The following is a 16026-nucleotide window of genomic DNA, read 5'->3' as shown; positions in this document are numbered from 1 at the left end:
AATGCTCGAAAGGCCGGCTGAGCTTATGGATCCACTGGGCGCGTGCCCCGCAGAGCTTCTCAGGCAGATTCCAAAGACCGAAACCTCCCAGTTCGAACGAAACTTGTAGCCAGTCTCGTGATACCCAATGCCTTTGCCGTTTTCCCCAGATCTTTTTGCCAGATCTTGTTGAGTATTTAGTGTCATGGTTAGGTCTCACGGATGAGACATGGGAGGGTTGGTGCTAGTAGTACAGCGGTCCTGGCTCTCACCAACCTTAGAACCAGGCTCAGAAGGTACTGGGTTCGAACCCCCAATTTGTCAGTTATTTGGAAAATTAATTTATTCCTTATTTTATTTTGGTTCCTCTCCTATTTATTGCATCTACGGTTATGGTTCCTACCCCAATTGGCTTTGGCAGCCATTATATGTCATCCCATTTTGATTAGATCCCATGGATAAGGTTTATTGTTTAAAGTTTATTATATGGAAATTATTTTGATTGTACTTTCAGTGGTAGCAGGTTTTCCCCTTAAAATTAAGGCGGGTTTTCCCTATTATGTCATCTAAATAGACACTGAACAAGAGATATATTAGATTATTTGTACTACAGCAGGCCATAAATGGAATAGTTGCATGTTTGCTTAAAATAAAGGATACTACTACTACTTGTCATAACCTCAACTTCGGTTATTCTGTCGGGATGTCCGATTGCCGGCAATTCGTCGTCGTCGGCGGGCAGTTATAGGAGAAAGCGCTTGCGACTACCAGGAGCGATGATAGTAGATAATGCTTGCGACTACCAGGAACGGAGATAGGACTTGAAAATATTCTATAAAGAGAGGGGAATAATAGCCAGAGGTATGAAACACTACCCATCATCACGGCTACGAGAAAGGACTAAGGAGCTTGTTTGAACATTCTCAAGGTACAGTTTTGTTTGATTATTTATGTTTACGTTATTACTGTCTAATCTTGTCATTGTACTAATAAATCTATTATTACTTAAAGGCCCAAATAATCGGTTGTTCTAACAGCATGGCCAATTTGTGCATTGTTGCCATTGTACCCTTTGTAAACTGATCAACAGCACTAATAATAGGTGTTGGAGAGCTACTTCCATGGCGCGCAATCCGAGTTTTAAGAAAATTCGACTGCGAACAGACCTCTGTTGGGTTAGAAGGCGTCTGTGAGAGCCAATGCTGGGTGTCGCGTACAGGAGAGCTAGGCGGCGTTGGAGTCCGTAACCTCACATCCAGCTTTGACAAGACAGTTTCTGGACTGAATGGGACTAATCCAGTTCCTCTAAATCCGCCTTTAACATTTGCTTCTGTAAAGGCTGAGTAGAAAGCCAACTTGAAGGCGATCAGAAACTCTTGTTTGGTCACATGGGTGATACGCGACCTCACAAGCATCTCAACCTCCCGTCCGTACACCTGTTTCAATGGACCAAAGCTAGCAACATCAATGGGCTGAAGCAAATGTGATGAATGAGGTGGCATGCAGACAGTTATAATATTTTTTTCGACGCAAAACCTGTTGAATTCGACCGAGCGATGGCTCTCGTGGCCATCAATAACCAACATCCGATATACACCCGTGGTGCGACGAGCAGTATGTGTCTCGAAGTGTTTTATCCATTCCAGGCTGGTCTCATTGTTAGTCCATCCATTCTCAGTAGTTCTGATGGCCCAGTCATGCTGAAGGTCGGATTCTGAGTACCAAGGTCCAAGGTGGTACACGCCCTTGAACACGATGAATGGCGGAACGCACCAACCATCTGCACACACTCCCTGGATCACTGTAGCCCATTCCCGGTTACCAGGTTGTACTGTTTTCGCCTTTCCACTTCTTTCGACTTGTGAAACGACAATGGCTGGGTTGATAATGCCCATCGCAAAGCCCGTTCTTGTCGAAGTTGTAAAGATCACAATCTTGGATGCCGTACTTAGCCCTCATGCTCTGTACGAGCTCAAACCACGCGTTAATTTTTGCCGGATCTTCGCATAAGGCTCTCTGGTAGTCGTAACCACGATTAAATCACATCCGGAGCTCTGGCTGTCTCTTGACAAACTTCGAAGACCAGTTCTTCCCGACGCGTGCTGCGTCGCGCTCTGCCAGCAGGACATTGGCCATAGCTTCTACATCAGCAAGCCGGGGTGGAAATCCTCGCGCATCTAAATCCAATGTGTATCTTAAAAGAGTTTTCTCCTCTAGTCTCGTCAGTCTAATCGAATTGGGGATGCAATCTTGTCGAGAGCGTCTACCCTTCAATCTGTAAGCAAGAGTAGATTTTGAGACTTCATAGATCTTTGCAGCAGCTCGAATGCTTAATATTGGGGTTCTATGTATAGCCTGAACGACTAATAATAAACGACTTTCATTTGAAGACGATTCCATTTTTTTTGTCACAGAAATGATGTTTAGGTAAAAGACGCGTAGATTGGAGTAGAAGTTGTCCAGCTCGGTGATGTGTCCAGCTCGGTAATGACCTACGTTAACTAACCAAAATGCCAATAATATTATTAATCACTTACTAATATAACCTTACAACTACTTTAGGAATAATGAACTTAAATAGCTTTATTACTAACTACTATTCCTCTTCCGGAATATCTTCATGGAATCGCTTTCCCTCCAAAGTTGGCTTGATCACATTAGTTCTGATCAAAAAATCACCAAAGTGTTCGCGATGTTCCCTTTCTAAAGACCATCTTTTAAATAATGGTTTCAAAATTTCAAGAGCTTGCTCTTCGTTAACAGATGCTCTGTAAAGCTTATTTAGTCTCTGACCATGGTAACCTCCACCAAGCATCAGGTTATAAGTACCGAGAGCTTTACCAACTAAAGCAACTTCTCCAAGCCAAGGTCGCGCACATCCATTTGGACAACCTGTCATCCTTAAAACAATACTGTCATGCCTAAGACCAATTTCTTCAAGATAAGATTCGACCTTTGAAATGAACACTGGTAAATAACGTTCACTTTCCGCCATAGCAAGACCACAAGTGGGCAAGGCAACACAAGCAGAAGATGATAACCTTAACCCAGAATATGAAAGATTATCAAGCTTGTATTCAGCCAAAACTCGCTTAACATCCGGCACTTGCTCATCAGAAACATTGGAAATAATAACATGCTGGTTACCTGTCAATCTAAATTCAGCTTCTCCTGTCAAAAGTTCGGCTATCCTGCGGAATCCTGTCCTGGCTTGTAATTCAGTTGTATCTTCAAGTCTACCATTCTCGATAAAAACAGTAACATGATTCAGTCCTCGCTCATCTTTGACCCATCCAAAATGGTCAATATTAGAATCAAAATGGAATTGCCTGCTGTCCTCTAATTTGTAGCCCAACCTTTCCTCTACCTTCTCCTTAAATCCCGCAACAGTCAAATCGTCGATTGTATATTTTAGACGAGCATGTTTTCGGTCTTTACGATCACCGTGATCACGCTGCACCAAAAGAATCTTCTCACACACATCAACGACTTTATCAGTTGTAACAAATCCCAAAATAGACCCAGTGCGTGGATAAGTCTTTTTGTTGTTATGAGTAGTTCCCATACCACCACCGGCAAGTACATTAAAGCCTTGAAGATTCCCATCGATATCTGTAATAGCAATAAGACCGACATCATTAGCGTAAACGTCAATATCATTATACGGCGGAACTGCAATAGCAACTTTAAACTTTCTCGGAAGGTATGTAGGTCCATAAAGTGGTTCAACATCCACAACAGCGTTACCAGAAACAAGGGTCTTCTTATCATTTTCATCAGTCAGCCAAATTTCGTGATAAGCACTGGTACTAGGAAGAAGATGTTCAGAAATGGCCTTCGCTGTCTGATGAATTTGCTTATGAAGTGCAAAGTTCTTCGGTAGCGCAGAGCACATAACATTGCCTAATCTAGTAAGTATCATTATCAAAAACCAGGTGTATAAAAATAAACATACGATTGACATCACCACAAGCAGCAAGAGTGTCCATTAAAGCCACGTTGATTGCTTTCATGGTAGCCTAATAGAAAGTTAGATCAACACATATAATCGACCAACCAAACTGTGTAACATACCTTAAGATTCTTTTTGATAACACCGTGTAATTGATAGGTAGCACGAGTTGTCAATTTAAAAGTCTGATTTCCGTTCTTTGAAGCCAGTTCATCAATGGCTAACCACTGAGCCGGAGTAGACACGCCACCAGGTAAACGAACTCTAATCATAAAAGCGTAAGCAGGCTCTAATCCAGCTGCTTTTCTTTCTTCACGAATATCACGGTCATCCTGCATATAAGTACCATGAAACTTTGTCAGTTGGCAGTCGCTAGCGGACAGAGCACCGGTAGACTCATCCTTTAAGCCTTCAAGAATAGTGCCTCGCAAAAAGTTAGAGTTAGTCTTGATGTCTTCATTCGTAATTGGAGGTGGTTCATCAACTTCAACCCCGACACTAGAAACTCCAAGAGCATTCCAAAGTTCAGATTCCCAACCAGGATACGTGGTCTGATATCCATCAGGATCTTGGTCATCTCCAAGACCAATGTTAACCAAGCTGACGGCACCAAGAGCATTCAATTTTGTGCTAAGATCCTTTGATGGCTTATTATAATAGTGCTTATCTTGCTTCCTTGGCCAATACAAAGAATCACCAAGACCAAATACGGCATAATGAACTCCAGCAAGATCAAGATCTACCGATGACTTGAGCGCTTCCCAAAAGTTGCGACCATTTTGAGGAAATTCGCCTTGACCTGCAGTAGATGCAATGAAAACAATATTTTCTTCTGAACCTAGATCTTCCACCGGAAAATCGTCCATAGCCAGAGCAACTGCACCAAAACCACGAGCTTTGGCGCGTCTTGCAAGACGCTTCGAAAGATTCTCTGCATTGCCACCGTCAGAAGCATAAAGAATTGTCAAAGGAGGTCCAGAAAGTGCTTCCAAAAGTTTAGAGTATGACTCTTTGGCCTTTCGGCGCTGCTGAGCTCTGATCTCAGATCCATATGAGCCAGCAATATTCTCGGAGAATACAGGCAAACGACTAGCAAGCTGAGAAAGATGATTTTCACGATCTAAAAATTCTTTTAATTCCTTCTTCAGCGATTGCGAATCAAGTTGAAAATTAGGAAGACCAAGGTTTTCTGAACGCGGGTCCCAGCGATACAACGGCCAATATCCAGAATCCACAGCCTTCTTAGTCTCCTGCAGAACCAATAAAGGCGATTCGGTCTCTTCCCGATATGGAAGATAAGCAACAACGATGGACGGACCATCAAATTTATCGGCCTCAAGGAAGGCTTGCAAAGATTGAGTATAGGATGAATAGACCGCAACAGACGCAACGTAAGAATTAGCGTAATTCAAGGCATAAAGCCCAATGTCTTTCTTTCGTCTATCCGCGTCGCTAGAAGCTCTTTCAGTGTAAGGTTGTGAATCTATAATCAGGACATTCACATTCTTTCCCGAAGCTAAAATATGGTGAACGCCTGAATTTCCAAGATCATAAGACCATGCATCAGATCCAATAATCCAAGATGTTGTATCCTTAAGATGCGAATAATACTTCAAAATTTCCTTAGCAGCATTGGAACCATCAGTTTCCAATAATGCGATTAAATCAGTTGCAGTTGCATTCAGCTTTTCAGATTTTTCATTATTCAAAAGCAACCAACGAGAAGCAAGATCTGAAGTTTCTTGGCTGTTAAAAGAACCCTCGTTAATAGAACGCTCCAAAACTTTGATAAGATGGGCCTTTTCTTCTTCTTTTGCCAAATAAGTACCGAAACCAAATTCAGGATTACTAGAAATGTTTTTGGAAATTCCAGCGTCTTCTTTATCCAATGCATTTAGAATACTAAGTCTATCACCAAATGTATTGAAAAGAAGCTTAGAATAAGCAGTTTCCAATTCGGGTTGAACAAGACTATTCTGAACATCCGCATGATCTAGAGATGATCCAACCACCAAATTTTGAATTGGAGAGTCAGACTGAATATTTTGCACAATTCCTCGAAGTGCTTGACGAATGGTCTTAGCATCAAGATAGCCCAATTGATAACCAACGACAACAGGAATGGCTGGCTGTTTGTCTAGATTAGTGTTTAAGGATGAGATTACATCCAAAAGTACAGGACCCCATTTCGTAACCTGACGATAGACCTGTTCCAGAACACCAAGACGCTTAACAGACTTGGGAACAGTAGACAATAATTTCTCAGTAGACCAAGGTCGATAAACTCGAACAGTTACAACACCAATTTTAGAATAGATATCACCCCAACCCGCTTGGGCAATAGTTGTAATAAAATCTTGAGCTGATGAGCCAAAAATTAAAAGGGCGGTATCAGCATTACCAGCACCATGATAGTCAAATGCCTTATAAGTCCTGCCAGTTGCAACTCTGATTAACTCAAATACTAATTCGGTGGATTGAAAAAGATCAGCAGTAGAGTATTTAATCTTTGAGAGATCAACGACGCCAGGCTCCAAAGTATTAAGAACTACAGCATCAGACGCACTTTCTTCGATTACATCACTCTTAGAGTCAGTGCGTTCCACGCCAACTGAATCGTTCCAGTATATATTAGAGCCAGCACCTGAGACTTCAGACGGATTATACACAAGCGAGCTCTTATCAAAAATGCGCTCAAGCGCAGAGGGATCTTCGTATGGAATTAATGCCTCTTCTGCATTAGACTGATTAAAAAAGTGAATGACACCTTTGCCGGTTCGAATAGCCAAAACATGAGAAGCTATGGAAAGATCTTGAGCTTCTCGAAGACTGAATGACTGAATAAGTGTAAATCCCAATTGGCGCAAGGAGGTTATTTCAGCATAATCAGGAAAACTCCGGCTCATGGAAACGTGAATAACAACAGGAAACTTGGCCAGTTTGGCAAGATGTGAAAATGAAGCTGGAAGAGTTGAAGACGCAGTAGTTATTGTAACAAATGTGCTGTGGTTCAATTCATTTAAAGCAGTCAAAAACGGATCGGCGTTATGCCTTACTGAGACGACCTTTACCCGAGTAAGCGATATAAAAAAAATTAATAGCAAACAACACAATTCAGTAAGCATACTAGAGTAATTCTAGTACAATCCTAATCGTTGCTGCTCGTTAAGTTTTGATTTATTCAAATACATACGTTAGGGAAAGAACCACGTTTAGCAACTAAACCCCTGGTCTTATGTTTCGTCATCTGAGACAAGCCATGGTGAAAATTTGACGGGCTAGCCAATTTAAAAGAAGATTGGACTGACACTACGGTTTCGGAGAAAAGGTATGCCACACGAGCAGCTAAAAAATGAACGTTAGCGAGTGCCTGAAAAATTGAAAAGCAACTGACGTACCGGCATCTTCCCTAGAGTCGAGATATCCAATAGGAGGAGCCATTTTCTTGAGAAAATAGAACTAAATATTTGAAAATATGTGGTATTGTTCTTGCGGTTCGTAACGAAAAAGCAGAGCAAAAGTTTGTGGGGGCTCTTTGTCAAATATATAAAAGTCGAATTTTTTTTGCGTTTTGCCTCGAAAGCGACACTAGCCTCATGCATCGATGTGGCGCAATTCCGCCACAAATTATTGATTAGACATCAATTGCGCCATTGGGCCTTGATGACATTTGGCCAATCAGAACTCAGGCAATCAATGGCGCCACGCAAATTATTGTTGGCACCGCCCCAACGAGCACCGCCGCATGTGCCTAAAATGGAGTACTTATGGATTTTGATTAAGGATGGTCATCTAATTATGTCAGCCGTGTGGTACAAATTAGATAACAACTTATATTTAACTAGTTACATTTAGTTCAACTAGTTAACTTAACTTGGTATGTTAGTTACAGCAACACAATATGCCAACGTATATTGACTTTATAATAATCTTTCTGAATTATAGCCTCAAGGACCAAGAGCTCTTGCTGTATGTATATACATGATTGTTCTACAAGTATATTGGGAATAAACAAGTAACGCACTAAATAAGGTTCGCACTAATATCTTTATTTCGGGAAATATTCCATTGTAAGCTAATTCATGTGAAACTTAATTGCTCACTCTTATCGCTTGTATTACCTCAGCTTGCGCAAGCACACATAAGTATGACATGTCATTAATTATTATTGCATATACAGCAAAGTCGTAAATACGTAATTTCCACAAAGCTTTATCTTAATTTCAGTTGGACTTACTAATTTTAAGACTGCAGTGGTCCAATTGGACTACTTTCTCATAAGTATTCTGTATTATGGCCAGCATAGACATAAAACGGTAAGTCAAGGCCATAGTTGTTGTCTTTCCACACGTTCTAAACAAAGAAATTTAGGCGAAAATGGAATAAACTTGTTCATGGTTCTTTTTCTTCGCTATCGGTATTAAAAGCTTCTGTGGTTAATGGAGGTTCTACTTGTGATGACACTCTACGTTCAGTGTGTTGGAAGGTATATATGAGCTTCATTGGTTAACTACTCTTTTCCTTGACTTTAATTGCTGACTTGATGTAAATATTCAGTTGTTTTTACTTCTCGTACCAGATTTGCAACCTGATACTTGGGTTCAAATTTTACACGAAGAGCGCCAGAACTATGAAAATTTGAAGAAAAATTATTTAGGACTACATCTTCGCCGAGCCAACGACAATAATGATAATTCTTCTGGGGTTGAAAATGACCAAGAAGATATCAATGTTGTGAACCCTTTGAGTGAAGATAATTCTGTATGTTTTTCATAAAACTTATGCCATTTAAATATTCTAATTTGTTCAGAATCCTTGGAATACCTTTTGGAACGATGAAGAGCTGCGAAAGAATATTCTACAAGATATCGAGCGGACTTTTCCCGACATTGAATATTTTAGGAATGAAAAAATCCAGCGTACTTTACTAGATATACTTTTTGTTTATTCGAAAACTATTCCTGATGTTAGTTATCAGCAAGGAATGCATGAGCTTCTTGCACCAATCTGTGAGTTAATTTCCTACTTTCTTCCGATTCGTTCATTTACAAGTATAGATTATGTCGTCGCCCACGATGCAGTTGACATTCAATCGGGATCCGAATTTGGGGGAAATAAACTAATGCAGGACGTGCTTTCATCGGATTTTGTGGAGCATGATTCGTATATACTATTTCAATTAATCATGGGAAATGCTTGGGAATGGTTTGCAGCGGTTGGCAAAGCTAAAGGTCCAACAGAAAATGGACGGGTGACACCACCTATTGTCATAAAAGCGCGGAGAATTCAAGAAAATTATTTACGAAAAATTGATCCGGAGTTAGAGAAGCATCTGAGAATTCTTGGAATTGAACCACAAATTTGGGCAATGTAAGTTCAGATTTATAAAACATAAGATATTTTCAATTTCTCATAACATTTTTTTTTTCTTTTTTTTTTTCAGTCGCTGGATTAGACTTCTATTTGGTCGCGAATTTTCTTTCTCACAATTGCTACTTGTGTGGGATTGCCTTTTTGCAGCAGATAATACGTTAGAATTAGTGGATTTTGTGTGTATTGCAATGCTGTTGCGAATCAGGGATCAATGTGAGTCCTAGGTTATAATTTTACGCATGCATGCTCTTTTTGCCTAACTCGAATAGTACTTCTTGCTGATTACACTGGATGTTTAACGCTTCTTTTACGATATCCCGTGTCGGATGCAATGACTCCGTCGTCGTTCATTGAAGATGCCGTATTCTTGCATGTCCATACTAATCATGACGGTGGGCGACGAATAATTTCACAATATGTGGACCTTGATGAGGCATACGAAGCACAACAACCATTGCACATGGTTAACGGTGTATTATTACCTTCAACTAAAAACCTGTATCTTAAAAGAGCCATGATGGAAAAAACAGTTTCTGATATTGCGCAAAATGTGATGACAAAGTCAGAAAGGTGGGCTGGCGATGCAAACAAATATGTTAAGGAACGAGTAGAAGACGTCCGGAGAACAGCTTCAGCATATCAGTCAGCATTTGTTCAACAGCAAGGCTGGTCAAACACTAAAGACTATTACTATTCATGGGATAGTTCAAATAATAAACCGCCTGCTCAAGCTATTGCCAAATATAACGAGCGATCCTCAGGCAAAACTACTCCAAGGTTTCCGTCAAATGCGGTTTCAGATCCTGCAATAGATGATACAGAGTTTATCCGGGAACGGAATGAATCACTTTCTAAGGTTTTAAGTACTGCCATTGAAGCATTAGCACCTTTACGTGATTCAGAAGAAAATTCTCAATACAAACTAGCACTTGACAGAATTGCATTTGTAAGAAAAGCTTTGCTTTTCGACAACGTTAAGATCGAGCAAAATTATCTTGATAAGATTTCGATATTATCAAACGATTCAAAATCATTAGTAACGCATAATTTGACTTCTTCCTCAAGTTACTTAAATAAGCAGTTAGACAATTCTCAGACCGGACTTGAATCGAAGTCACAAAATAAATCTAAAACTTTACCGGCAAATCCTCTTTTTGATCTTTCTTCTGATTATTCAGATAAGTTGACGGAATTGCTATTGAATGATGATTATGCGAATAGGGGATTTTTCAGTCCGCCCACTTCAGTCCAATCTGAAATTAAGAATCCTAATCCTGGATCAATTTTTTCTTCATCAGTTACGTCATCGTCCACGCTTTCTGCTTCTCCTTCATATTTTGGATCCTCAACTTCACGAGCTCAAGCATTATCAACGTCAATATCTGTGGAGGAGGCAAAAATGTTGTTAGGCATTTGAAGTTTGAACTCATTAGTTTATCTCTTAATGTCTAATATTTACATTCAATTATAAAGTTACCTGCATACATAATAAAAAAAATAAACGTGTTTAATTGCGCCGCCGGCTATTCTAATTTATTTTGTGACGTGGTTCTTTTTTTCTCGACATATTTCAACATGGCCTCGGCTCCTACTCCTCCAAACACTAAGAAAACTCCAAGCCACTGTCCTGGGCTTAATCGATGATGAAACCATACGACAGACAGCAACATGGACATCATTTTCCTGGTCACTGTAATTGTAACCAAGGCGAGAGATCCGAATCTGCTTAGTGTGTAAAAGATGAACACTTGGCCAATGGCACCACATAGAGAAAACAGGATGATGTCGGTTAACACGTTAGGATGCAGTTTAAAAAACTCAATAGAATCAAACAACTGATTCGTAAATGGAGTTAAAAGAAACAAAGAAGTCAATATTGTCGAGATCAAATTAATTCCGCACATCATCTTCGGCCCATTAACCGAAGGCTGAGTGTGAAATATGTGATCTTGGGTAGCATTTGTAAGGCCGTCAAATAACAGATTAATGACTAATAAAAATAAGCCGTACAAAGATGAAGACTGTTGAGATGACGATGTTTTATGCGCAGATACAGGGTGATATAATGTAAACAAAGACACGCCTAACGTCACTGCAAATACCATCATGTATTTGTAAACTGGGTATTTTTTTCTAAATATTGTAACGTGCAAAATCATTACTATATGAAAAAAATAATTATTAACAAAATAAATAAAAAAAACCTCAATTGTTATATTTTACCAGGTAGGAGCTTGCAGCTTTTTCCAAGCAATAATGTTAGGTAATCTATATGTTTGAGTGATGCGTACCCAAACGGACTTGCCAGTGAGCTGGTTAATGCAATTAAAAAATATTGTGAAATCACGACCTTGTTTGAAAAGACTAAGCCGTCATGATTACCATCTTGAGAGTATATTGTATAAAGATAACCAACAATCGAAGCACATAATGATTGAACAGTATTAATGACCAAAGGGTTGCGGAAAATCAGGTTGTCAGGGCCATATGAAGTTGTTGATATTCGTTCTTGCAGCACTGCCCATGTAAGAAAAGACAAGTAAATACCTATACAAAAAAAAAGTTGTTAAAAACTTATGATCTTACCAATGCATATACTGGCTACTTACCTGCAATACATGTTATCAGCGCAAGTATGGAGTTGCTCTTGTTAGGGCTTGATCCAAAATTATTTGAACGTTCGATCTTTTTCTGCTCCTGCTTAACTTGTATTTCTGTAGCGGTCCTGGCCATTATTAATAACAGATATACGGTACGTAACTAACAGTCTTTTGAAAGATATTTATTATCATGGATCGCCATTAAACAATTGCAGGTTTTGGATACTTGTCAAGTTTAAAAAAAAAATCAGGGGCTGCGCATGTTGGAGTAAAGTGATTTTTACTCGTTCCGTGCAATGCCAGCCAGACACACAAATCCATCGGCAACTTATGCAATTGCATATCATATTAATTAAATATGATCAGGGACATTTACAATCACCATTATATAAGCTAGTTATGTATGCATTATACAGCTATAATATTTTATAGTCTAGCCGATTAATTCCGACTTAGCAAGTACATTGTGTCGAGATCATGAACAACAATACGAATAAACCATTATCACAGGCCGATCTTTTTTTGTTTGACAACATTCTTTCTGGTAATGCATCACAAAAACCTGTTGCTACAGACACCAGCACTGATTGGTTTTCAATTTTGAATGAATCAAGCCCGGCCATTACTAGCACTCAAAAATCGATTCCTCCTGATCCTTCGTCATCCTTGCAATCAAACCAGAATAGTTTAATTTTAAGCCAAAACTTGATCAGACCAGATTTATCAAATGAATTCGGCAATTTTCAAAATGCGGAAGACTCAACAGCAACTCGTGATGCTGTATCAGCTATCCAGCCAATTTCGGTTTTAAATCCTTTATCAATTGATTCGAAAGAATCATTCACTAATCAGAATATGTTGAAACCTTTGAAGGCGAATTTTACTGCATCACAAAATACCACTTCAAAAGCAACGACTACGAAGGTCACAGTCAACAAATCATTCGATAATGGTACCATACAGGGTTCTCTGTTTGCACCTAAAACTGATTTATTAGATGATGAAGAGGACTTTGAACCTTGGCCAGACTTTCCAGATGAGACTAATAAAAATCAAAAAATTATCAAAGAGGTAGTTCCGCCACCGGAATATCTTCTGCCATTATTTGAGACGAACTTATTTCCACTGCCATTACCATTATTTCAGGAACTAGCTCCTTTGGCCTATCCACTTAAAAGAAGAGTATTATCTAATGGACAAATAAAGAGGTTTTTTGCAGCATTAATATCTGGAGCTCAAGTTTCTGCTCGCATATGTGCTGGCCGTAAACGACGTGGTGGCAAATTTGAAGCTGACAGGGAAGCCAGGGAAGTGGCTCGGGTGTGGAAGTCACTGTGTGGCAGACTCTCAGGGGTTGGCTTACATGATTTGCCAACTATTGACTGGTCTTTTACATTACCTCCATATTCTGGCGATAAGAGCGATTTATGCTTGGTTTGTGGAGCCGCAAGGCATGAAACCGTGAAGGGAATACATAATAACGTTCAATGGGATTTGGAAAACGGAGGTCATGCATCGTGTATAAAATGGTGGGCTAGAGAAAAAGCCCTTCTTGACTCATAAGTTATCTTATCGATATATTTAAAAAAAATGCAATCTCGTGATCCAGTAAAATGTATATACTATAATCAAATAATATTATCATACGATATTATAAATTCTAACCGATTGCTTGTAAACTCTTGTTTGCAAAAAAGCGAACATCAACGTCACTGTCTTCATTTAACTTGTTCAAGTGTGGAACTATGTTCTCTGCAATAACTTTCCTTGCCTTTACAAGACGTTCCTTTTGAGCTTCAGTTTCTGGGGTAGGCGTAGTTTGATCAGCCGCGGGAGTTGACGTCTCCATAGTAACATCCTTGTCATCAGACGATGTTTCATCTTCAACCGCTTTTTCCTGCAACAAATTCCCAATAGTTTCATATGACCGGGCGACATTAAACCTTATATTGGGGATTGGATCATCCACCATGCTATTTAAAAAAGGCAAGATTTCATCTGTAATCACTTCATAACTGAGAACCGGTGCCAGAGTGGTGGCAGCGAAACAACTGGTCATTCGGTAAAGATAGTTTGGATTTGAACCGCTCTCAACAATCCTGGGAATAAGAGTCTTTTGAGCCCAATTTACGCCAAAAACCTTGGTCAAGTTCTTCAAGTTTTCAGTTGCGGCTTCTCGAATAGAGAAAACGGAGTCCCATAACCACGTCATACACAGATTACGCAATTGCGTATCAAAAAATTCAACTCCAAGTTGAGATGCCAGTAAAGGAATGTATTCAATGATTGCAAGTCGAACTCGCCATTGCTTGTCCTGAGCAAGCTGTGTGATTGCTGGAAGAAGTGATTGCGACAAAAGATTGATGCCAATCACTTTGATAAAACTATTAGCACGTGTACTTCCACTGACAGTCATCACTACTCACCATTGCTAACTTGTTCCAATTTGCAAATAATGTTCAGCCGCACTTCCGGGAATTCGTCCTTTAGCATTTCTAAAAATATTGGCAACAGAGAATCAATAGTCCTAAATATCCTGGTCAGACGCTTACATGCTAAAATACACACTTCAAAAACAATGTAACTTACAAAGCTTCGCCCAAGATTGGAGCCAAACTGCTGATATTAGAGGCCAGAGCAGCTCGGACATGCTGTGATTGGTCGTTGACTATTTCTTCAATACTGGGCAGAATTTCATCCAATACAACGTTTCGATCCACAATCTGGCAAAAATCTGGAATTTGCTTGGCAATGGCTGCTCGCACTTCTGCTTCACCATCCTTGAGCAACTTCACAAACGCTGGAACAAATTCCTGATTAAGAATTGTTTCATCGCCTACAGCAACGGCAATAGAGATTTGACCAAACCGGTCCGCGACCATATAACGAACTCTCCAGCTCTTATCGACAAACAGCTTCTTAATCTGAGATAATAACTGCTCACGCGCAATTTCAGGGCCCAGCAAATTAGCAATGGCAACAAGAATGTCGATAGTAAGAAGACGAACAGAGTCTTGGTCATCTTGTGAAAGATAAAGAAACAATGGAACAATGTCGGAAATGACAATCTCCTTTGTTATATGAGGGACTAAATGGGCCAAGTTGGTGGCTGCAGCTCGGCGAACCATGGGAGCTTCATCATAAACCAATTTCTCAAATAACTTGAGCAAAGTAATCTTTCCTTCGTCACTCACTTTCTGATACGTTGATGGGAAAATACCAGATACGGACACCTTGTTTGTGAACCAATCAGCCCACGTAAGTCGTTGAATAAGTGGAATATAATATTCTTCAACTTGACTAGGTGAAATTTCTGAGATGATCTTGTTGAGAGAATCAACCGCCTTCTCTCGAACCAGTGGTTCCTCTGTACCGGCTAAAGTCTCGAGCGGAGGAATTAAGACCTGCGCATAGCCAAGCCCACCAACATATGGCACAAAATTGCCTAATTCTTCAGCTAAAACCGTAAGAACTTCATCTTCCTCATCCAATGAATCTTTCAAACCGGTTTAAAAAAAGTAGAAAAAAATTAGTTCAATGTGGATAAGGCACAAATGATAATAGCCTTACCTTCGAGATGGGGAATCAATTCCGATCGCGTTCGCTCTGGGCCAAGAGCTAAAGCAATGGTAGATAAGCGCCGGATAGCGCCTAGCCGTAGAGACACATCATCGTGCTAAACACGCGATTAACCAAAACGTGATCCAACCGAAAAAAAAACACTTGTAACAATACCTTTAGTTCATCAATGAGAACAGCAATAGGATATAGTTCATCGCTTGCAATCTTAGACTCCATTTAGTAAATGCACTAAACGCGATCGGCGATTCGAGAGGTTTCGTGGTGATGGAGAGTCGTCACCGAACAAAAAATAATATAAAAAGAGTTCTTTATACGGTCAGCGAGATCTGAATAAAACCAAGGCAACAACGGGGTTGATAATACTGCGCCAGTTACCAGGACTTGTTGAATTATTATTGACGTAGAGCAAAATCAATGTTTTTTTTCAACCTGAAGATTATAAAGTAGATAAGATATTCTCTCTCGGCTGCTGTTGCGTTTCGCACGACCCAAGAACTCGTACACGAACAATATACAATAGCGAGTTTTGACAAATGCGTA

The 16026-nt window shown here is 39.8% G+C and overlaps 5 protein-coding genes across 5 annotated transcripts; 2 read left to right on the top strand and 3 right to left on the bottom strand.

The window, feature by feature from the left end:
• Positions 1–2372: 2372 nt before the first annotated feature.
• On the bottom strand, positions 2373–7430 carry V1514DRAFT_336847 (uncharacterized protein). Its single transcript, XM_066928601.1, has 6 exons — positions 7330–7430; positions 7125–7276; positions 4054–6996; positions 3935–3998; positions 2517–3882; positions 2373–2461 (listed from the first exon to the last, which is right to left on the bottom strand). Exons 1-5 carry the CDS (start codon positions 7370–7372, stop codon positions 2576–2578), a joined length of 4509 nt encoding a protein of 1502 aa, XP_066781345.1. The 5' UTR covers positions 7373–7430; the 3' UTR covers positions 2373–2461; positions 2517–2575.
• A 794-nt stretch (positions 7431–8224) lies between these two features.
• Positions 8225–10774, top strand: V1514DRAFT_359621 (rab-GTPase-TBC domain-containing protein; the record flags this gene model as incomplete). The annotated part of the gene is made up of 7 exons (XM_066929681.1): positions 8225–8247; positions 8303–8405; positions 8489–8692; positions 8742–8940; positions 8989–9301; positions 9375–9517; positions 9574–10774. 7 exons carry the CDS (start codon positions 8225–8227, stop codon positions 10719–10721), a joined length of 2133 nt encoding a protein of 710 aa, XP_066781344.1. The 3' UTR covers positions 10722–10774.
• Positions 10746–12221, bottom strand: V1514DRAFT_336841 (UAA transporter). The gene is made up of 3 exons (XM_066928600.1): positions 11914–12221; positions 11528–11851; positions 10746–11465 (listed from the first exon to the last, which is right to left on the bottom strand). The coding sequence occupies exons 1-3, from the start codon at positions 12035–12037 to the stop codon at positions 10828–10830; spliced, it is 1086 nt and encodes a 361-aa protein (XP_066781343.1). The 5' UTR covers positions 12038–12221; the 3' UTR covers positions 10746–10827.
• On the top strand, positions 12148–13568 carry V1514DRAFT_369633 (uncharacterized protein). Its single transcript, XM_066929954.1, has 2 exons — positions 12148–12305; positions 12361–13568. Exon 2 carries the CDS (start codon positions 12382–12384, stop codon positions 13465–13467), a length of 1086 nt encoding a protein of 361 aa, XP_066781342.1. The 5' UTR covers positions 12148–12305; positions 12361–12381; the 3' UTR covers positions 13468–13568.
• V1514DRAFT_311450 (armadillo-type protein) lies at positions 13462–15963 on the bottom strand. The gene is made up of 6 exons (XM_066925795.1): positions 15850–15963; positions 15640–15792; positions 15475–15580; positions 14494–15400; positions 14331–14431; positions 13462–14277 (listed from the first exon to the last, which is right to left on the bottom strand). Exons 2-6 carry the CDS (start codon positions 15700–15702, stop codon positions 13565–13567), a joined length of 1890 nt encoding a protein of 629 aa, XP_066781341.1. The 5' UTR covers positions 15703–15792; positions 15850–15963; the 3' UTR covers positions 13462–13564.
• Between the last annotated feature and the right edge of the window lie 63 nt (positions 15964–16026).

Source organism: Lipomyces japonicus, assembly GCF_038497905.1.
Source record: "Lipomyces japonicus strain CBS 7319 unplaced genomic scaffold V1514scaffold_53, whole genome shotgun sequence".
Taxonomy (NCBI): domain Eukaryota; kingdom Fungi; phylum Ascomycota; class Lipomycetes; order Lipomycetales; family Lipomycetaceae; genus Lipomyces; species Lipomyces japonicus.
This window is presented reverse-complemented; position numbering and strand designations above follow the sequence as displayed.